The 7,413-nt window shown below is 60.2% G+C and overlaps 1 protein-coding gene across 1 annotated transcript; it reads left to right on the forward strand.

The window, feature by feature from the left end:
- The first annotated feature begins 215 nt into the window (after positions 1-215).
- On the forward strand, positions 216-4,314 carry EN1 (engrailed homeobox 1). The gene is made up of 2 exons (XM_012928195.2): positions 216-1,170; positions 3,982-4,314. Exons 1-2 carry the CDS (start codon positions 234-236, stop codon positions 4,296-4,298), a joined length of 1,254 nt encoding a protein of 417 aa, XP_012783649.2. The 5' UTR covers positions 216-233; the 3' UTR covers positions 4,299-4,314.
- The last annotated feature ends 3,099 nt before the right edge of the window (positions 4,315-7,413 follow it).

Consider the following 7,413-nt stretch of genomic DNA (forward strand, 5'->3'; position numbering starts at 1 on the left):
GCGAGATCTTGCTGCTCGATAAGAACCAGCTATCCACGCCAGACGCCGGTTGTTTTTTCTTTTTTTTTTAATTTTTTTTCCTTCCACTCTTTGCATCCGCCCCGTGCCTTCGTCGGGGCTTCGCCTGCCTCCTTCCTCCGCGCACCCCCACGGGCCGCTGGCAAAGTGGGGTGGGGAGCGAGGCGCGGGGGGCGGGGGCCGGCGCGGCGGCCGGGGCTGCGGGGCGGCCGAGCATGGAAGAGCAGCAGCCGGAACCTAAAAGTCAGCGCGACGCGGGCCTCGGCGCAGCAGCAGCGGCGGCGGCAGCGGCGGCCCCGGGCGGCCTCGGCCTGAGCCTCAGTCCCGGAGCCAGCGGCAGCAGCGGCAGCGATGGAGACAGCGTGCCGGTGTCCCCGCAGCCCGCGCCCCCCTCGCCGCCAGCCGCGCCCTGCCTGCCGCCCCTGGCCCACCACCCGCACCTCCCCCCGCACCCCCCGCCCCCGCCGCCGCAGCCGCCGCAGCCGCCGCAGCCTCTTGCGGCTCCTGCTCTGCAGCCGCAGCCCGCGGCCCAGCTGCATCGCACCACCAACTTTTTCATCGACAACATCCTAAGGCCGGATTTCGGCTGTAAAAAGGAGCCGCCGCCACCGCAGCTCCTGGTGGCTGCGGCGGCTGCGGCGGCGGCCGGAGGAGGCGCAGGAGTTGGAGGAGGAGGAGGAGGAGGCGCAGGAGGAGGAGGAGGAGGCCGGGTGGAGCGTGACAGAGGCCAGACCGCCGCAGGTAGAGACCCTGTTCACCCGTTGGGCACGCGAGCGCCGGCTGCTGCCTCGCTCCTGTGCGCCCCGGATGCGAACTGTGGCCCACCCGACGGCTCCCAGCCCGCCGCGGGCGCGTCCAAAGCTGGGAACCCGGCGGCAGCGGCGGCGGCAGCGGCTGCAGCCGCTGTGGCGGCAGCGGCGGCGGCGGCAGCGGCCAAGCCTTCGGACAGCAGCGGTGGCGGCGGCGGCGGCAGTGGAGGCGGCACGGGGAGCCCCGGCGCGCAGGGCGCCAAGTACCCAGAGCACGGCAACCCGGCCATCCTACTCATGGGCTCGGCCAACGGCGGACCGGTGGTCAAAACTGACTCGCAGCAGCCCCTCGTCTGGCCCGCCTGGGTCTACTGCACACGCTACTCGGATCGTCCCTCCTCGGGTGAGTACTCTAACCCAGGAGCTGCGCGGCACTGGGGAGAGCAAACCCGACCGGCGGCTTCCTCGTCTTAGGTCCCCGGTGTGGCAGATTCGGGCGGAAGGCTTACAGAGACAGGCCACCCGCGCGCGCGGGCTCCAGCTGGAGCCTGGATGCTGCAGTTTCGAGCTTTGAGCCCTGGCAACTCCTTTACCTTTCTTAATCTTGCTTTTTCTCCCAGGGAAAGGAGTATTGAGAGCGGGTGGGAAGATGGGCCTAGCGCTCCGGGGTCTGCTTTCAAGCCGAGCGGAGCTATCAGACTTGCTGCAAGTGGCTATGCATAAGCCCGGTTTCTGCGGAGAGTTGGTTTATACCAAGTCAGATTACGGGAACGCACCGGGAAGAAAGAGAGGGAGGGAACGGCTCTGAAGGGCTTCTCCCCTGGGCGGGTAGCACAGCAGTCTTTCAACCCGGATGGGTTGAAACGGGAGCCAGGCAGCCGCCAGAAAAGTGGGTGTCCTGACCCTTGGTTTTCTGGAGCTGAGGGACTGCGAAAGAGGACAGCAAATAGGACAGGCTCAGGCCTCCAAAACCAAAGCCGGGCGAAGCCAGGAAAGGCAGCAGCTTTCTTCATGGCTGCTCCGTGGCGCGCCCTCTCCCACCCAACCGGCCCTGCGCGGCCTCCCTCCCGCGCGACTGCCGCTGAAGCAGATTTCTGCCTGGCAAAGGCAGAGTTTTGTTTTGTTTTGTTTTATCCCCCTCGGCTTTCTTCCGTATGTATCCCTAGTGCCTGCAGAAGCTGAGGCCCAGAACTACCCTGGGCGAGCCTCTGGGCTCTGCGAGAGGAGGCCGCCCAGGCCTACCCGTCGTTCAGGGCTCGGCTCGGTGCTGCCTGTGAAACCAGTGAGGGGAGGGGCCCTGATGGGACAGAGGCGGGCTCTTAGGTCTAGAATCCGCTTGGGGTGCCTCGGGACCAAGCCACCAAGCCAGGGCGGCAGTTTCCCTGTCCGGCTTCTGGCATTCCTCCTCCTGCTGACCCCGCACGAGCGGATCGATGCGCGCTATCAGCCCCCGCCATCTCGAGCCCCGTTATTGACACGCCGGGCTCCCTGAATCTCCGAAAAGCTGCTTTGATTGACTCGACTGATGGATAGAGTGATTGAGTTGTCAGGTTCGGGCTGGCCAGGAGGCTACAATTTTATTACAAGTGTCCGCTCGCATCCGCGCTTGCGTTTGCACACACACACACACACACACACGCGCGCACTCCAACACATCCAAGAAGCACCAGGCGCCAGTGGGCCCTTCCTGTGGGGGTACACCTTTCCCGCTGATGCCTGACGTACAGCCCAGCTCTAAACGCGCAGTCGGCTTGTCTTTGTTCTTGGTGGCTCTCCTTCCTTGGATCCGGAGAAGCAGAAGCTAGCTCCTTTCTCCCCCCACATAGGCAGTTCCAAGGAGGACCATTCTCCATCCAGATCTGAGTGGCTGTGGTCTTGTTGGGCTCTTTGTCACAGGGCAGCTGGTGGCCCCAGGCCCTGGCCTGTCCCTTAGAGCTAGCTGTCCTGCCTGCCTGCCCCTGGGTTGCTGGAGGTGCTTGCACCCCCTGTCTTTCCAGTTTGGGAGATGAACAGGCCTTAGCTGCACGAGCTCCCATAACCAAGCCCGAGTACAGCAGGGAAATGCAAGCCCACTTGGGAGCTGATGGACAGGGCTACAGGTGCAGACCCTGGGCGGGGGGGGGGGGGAGGGTGTATGTGTATGCACCCTCCCTGCTTCAGCCCCTCTCCCCCTTTCCCCTCTCCCCTCTTCTCTGAGCCCCACAGCAGTTCTCTTCCCCCCCTTGGTCTCTTCCTATGTCTGTCTTCCAGGCATCTCCCTAGAGATCCTCATGGGCCTGGGGTGGGGGAGGGCTCTCTCTCTGGCCCTTGGATTGGGGAAGGGAATGCCCAGGACTGAGAAAGTCCGATCTGGCTGGTTTTCCTTAAGCAAGGAGTTCTACCGTTTGGGTTTGGGGGCGGGAAAGCTGACAAGGCAGGGTGCACATTTCAAAGGAGAGATATGACAGACCCTGCTTGGGCCGCTGGGTGGTTGAATGACCATGGCCCCTCTTTCTCACTGGCACCAGGCAAGCGATAAAACATCCCAGGGGTCAGGGTCATGGGATAAGGCCTGGAGTGGGGCAAGGGACATTTCTTTTTCCGTTTGAAGCAGCGAGATCACTGCAAAGGGCTCCCTCCCTCCAGGAGAAGGAGAGAGAAGATGGAGTGGGGGGAGAGCAGGCCCGAAGGCCTTGGAGCTGTGCAACCTGCTTTAGGCTGCCTCCTGAGGCTTGTATTCCAGGGTCAGTAGTCACTGCCAGAGGGGGTCATACTGTAGACACACGGGTGTAGGTAGTGCATTTTGTTTCAGGGCTGCGGGAATGGAGGACAGCAGGCCTGCCACCCACGGCTCTGGGGCTGGGCCGGATGGGCCTCCTCACAGCTCCGCATCTTGGAGTCCCGCCTTCTTGGCCGAACGTGCCACGATTTAAAAGTCGGTCTTCTTCCCTGGCACTCTGGTTCTGTAGTGGAGCTTGAGGTGCACCCGGGGCCTCCACCAGTTTTCCTCCGGCCTTGCCCCAGAAGCCAAGCTCGCCCGTGACCCGGCAGGGTCTGGGCGGCGGTGGCCTCGGAAGCGCGGGGCGACGCGGTTCCCCACCAGGTCTCGGCTCGGCCATTCTCACGGCTTCCTCTCCCCTCTCCTCCTCCTCCTCCTCCACTTCCCCGCCCGCCCTCCGTCCCCACTCCACCCTCCCCACCCCCACCCTCCCGGCCCTGTCCGCCGCCCCCGCAGGTCCGCGCACCAGGAAGCTGAAGAAGAAGAAGAACGAGAAAGAGGACAAGCGGCCACGGACGGCGTTCACGGCCGAGCAGCTGCAGAGACTCAAGGCGGAGTTCCAGGCGAACCGCTACATCACCGAGCAGCGGCGGCAGACGCTGGCCCAGGAGCTCAGCCTCAACGAGTCCCAGATCAAAATCTGGTTCCAGAACAAGCGCGCCAAGATCAAGAAAGCCACCGGCATCAAGAACGGCCTGGCGCTGCACCTCATGGCCCAGGGACTGTACAACCACTCCACCACCACCGTCCAGGACAAAGACGAGAGCGAGTAGCCGCGGGCCGGCCGCCCGCCGAGCCTGCGCCCGCGCCCGCCGGGCCGGCCCCGCGCCGGGTGGGGTGGGAGACACGGTCGGCGCGCACCGGGGACCGGAGCACGAGGCGGATGGAGCAGGGCCTAGCGCACCCGCAGCCGCGACTTAAAACAAAACTCCGTTGGAGACGAGGGGGAAAAAAAAGACTCGGACAGGTGCTTTGGAAATCAGATGTATTCTAGATTCACAGCGTTAAGGGACGGAACTGCGAAATTCCTTAAAGCTCTATTAGCCAAACCGCTTACGACCTTGTATATATTTAATTTCAGGTAAGGAAAACAAAAATATGTGTAGCGATCTCTATTTGCTGGACATTTTTATTAATCTCCTTTATTATTATTGTTATAATTATTATAATTATTATAATTATTTTTCCCTTCCCGCACCCTCCTCCTCCACCTCGCTTCCCATCCCCTACTCCATCCACCGCCCTCATCACACCCACCGGCCCAGTTTCGATTTCGTTTGTCTTTTTTTTTTTTTCTTCCAAGAGTTAACTGCTTCTCCGGTGCCTCCCGCCCCGCTTCGCTGGCCCTCGTGTCTCTGGGACTTTGCTTTGTGTGCGTGAGAGTGCGTTTCCTCGCGTGTCTGCCCTGCGCCTCTCCTCCCTCCTCCTGCTAATAGGACCTTTGTTGATCTGTCTGTCCTGCTCTCCTTTCGTTTTCCGGAGACTTCCTTGAGAAATACGACCACCTCCCTCCCAACATCCCCCACCTCACCCAGACTGCGAGACTGAACCGCCGCTACAAGCCAAAGATTTTATTATGTTCAGAAACATGTAGTCTGAAATAAAAGTGTACACTGTGTTCACCAGCGGTACCGGCCCTCTCGCTCTCTGCGGCCGCGGGTTCGGGCACTCCGCGGCCTCTGCGGGCGTCCAGGGCGCGGGCCTTTGGGTTCCCCAACGCAACGAACGAACGCGCGGGGCAGATGCGAAGCGCAGAGGCAGTGGCGTCCCAGACTCCAATCTAGAAGGTCCCTCGGGACACGCCTGGTCTCCGATCGCGTCCGAAGGTACCGGAGGCCCAGTCCTGGCTGCGGAAAACTTGCGGGTGTTCAGCCAGGCCTAGCCCGGCTACGGCCTCCCGCGCTTGCCACCTGCCCCGCGGCCCCGCACGCCGCTGCCATTCGTTGCTCCTTCCTGTTCTGCTTTCTACCCCCTTCCCCGGGGAGGGTTTGGCAGGCGGCTATTCCCTCCTCAGAGGCAAAAGGCCTTCCTAGAACAGGGCACGGCCAGACGGCGGGTGGGGGCTGTCCTGGCCAAGATTTTGCGCCGCCCTGGAGTCACAGCCGTTTGGCCTGGGGAAGTGAGGTGGACGACTTGTGATTGTAGGGAGGAAGGTGTGTGTGTGTGTGTGTGTGTGTGTGTGTGTGTGTATGCGCGCGCATGCATAGCCTCGCAGAACTTGGCTCCCAGGGTTCTGCAAAGCCGGGGCAGAGGCCTGAACATTATGCCTAGTGGAACAGAGGCCGCTGGGTCCCTGAGCCGGGATCGCTCTAGGTCCGGAGCTCTAGACGGACGCGGACCTGCCTTTCACATTCCTCCTAATCCTAAATCGGAGAAGAGCCTCCACTTCATTTCCAGGAAGCCTGGCTTGCCTTCTCACTCAGCGGGGAGTACACACAAGCTCCCCACCACCACCTCCTTTGCCCCCCACTCCCCCTGCTCCGCAGCCGCACATCCGATTCCCCCACCCCAGGGAAAAATGGTGTGGACTGTCCAGAACCCCAGGTGGGTGGATGGTGGTTGCCTTGCGGGCACTTAGCCCCCTCAGAGGTGTGGAGCCAGGGGCGGAGGACGGAGGTTGCTCCTCCAGAGGCACCAGCACCCCTTTGTTCCAAGATGTTTAGAAAACAAATTGTCAATTCTTCTCTCCCCCTTTTTGTTTCTCCTTCAATAAGTGTGGGTATGTAGGTAGCTAAGGCAGCCCTTAGGGGGTAGGTGTCCACTCACATGTTTGTGCATAAAGAACAACACAGATTTCGGTGCAACTACACTGCTGCCATGGGAGTGTGTGTGTGTGTGTGTGTGTGTGTGGTGCAGCTAGGCATTCATGCTTCCATCACTCAATACATACTTGGATGTTTGTGGGCTCATAGTGGATGGACATGTGATCATGTGTATTTACACACAGGAACATCTGCAGTGTGTGTGTGTGTGTGTGTGCAGGGTCTCCCCTTCCCCGGATCCCTTATTCTCTGCACTCTTCCCTAGGAATTCTTCTCTGTTGTTTTTGCAGAATTGCTTTTGGGAGCAATTGGAATGGCCAGTCGTTGTCTTTATTTCTTTATTTCTTTTATTTGCTTTTTTTTTTTTTTTTTCTGGCCAGGGAAGCAACAGTGGTAGGCCCCAAGCCTAGGGAAACCAGGGACCCTTTCCAGTAACTATTTCAGTGTTTGGGAGCTTGGGTTCGGTTCAAAGGGCTGGAGTGGAGTTGGTGGGTGTATCTGGCTTCACTTTGCATCCTGAGCTGTCTTCCTCCTGTCTTCCTCCTATTTCCCTTTGTGTTTCTTGGGGTGCCTGGAGCAACCCCTGCATGTACTAGATGCTCAGCCAAGCCCTATGTGAACAGCTGGAGGCAGCGACATGAATTCTCCCTGTGTTGACCCAGGTGAATGGTTCTCCGGTGGCTAGACATGCTCACTGACCAAGGGAAGTGGAACTTGGAGCCTTGCAGCCCTGCCAGGTTAGGGAAGCTGGGGCCTGGTGCTCAAGGATTCTCCCTCTAATTCATGAGCGCTCAGAACTTTGAGAAGAATCCTTATGCCTCTCTCCTTCTCCCCTCCCTCTCTGTCTTTTCTCAGCACATCTGGATGGGATGTTGGGGATCACTTAGTTCTTACAGACGAGCTTACTATTTTGAACGTCCAAGACCTTCTTTCTCTCCTTTGCCCCCATGGCCCCTGAGGATACTCAAGCCCCCAGGAGACTACCAGGTCCAGAGGCTGGAACCCAGGCCAGAATGAGGAAGCAGCACCCTTTCTTCAAGCTCACCCCCATTTTTCCAGAGCTCTCTGCCTTCTGCCTCAGCAGCAGGGGAGATGGGGGTGCTGCCCCCTCCCTAGGGCTGTATTA

Source organism: Ochotona princeps, chromosome 5, assembly GCF_030435755.1.
Source record: "Ochotona princeps isolate mOchPri1 chromosome 5, mOchPri1.hap1, whole genome shotgun sequence".
NCBI classification, from domain to species: Eukaryota; Metazoa; Chordata; class Mammalia; order Lagomorpha; family Ochotonidae; genus Ochotona; species Ochotona princeps.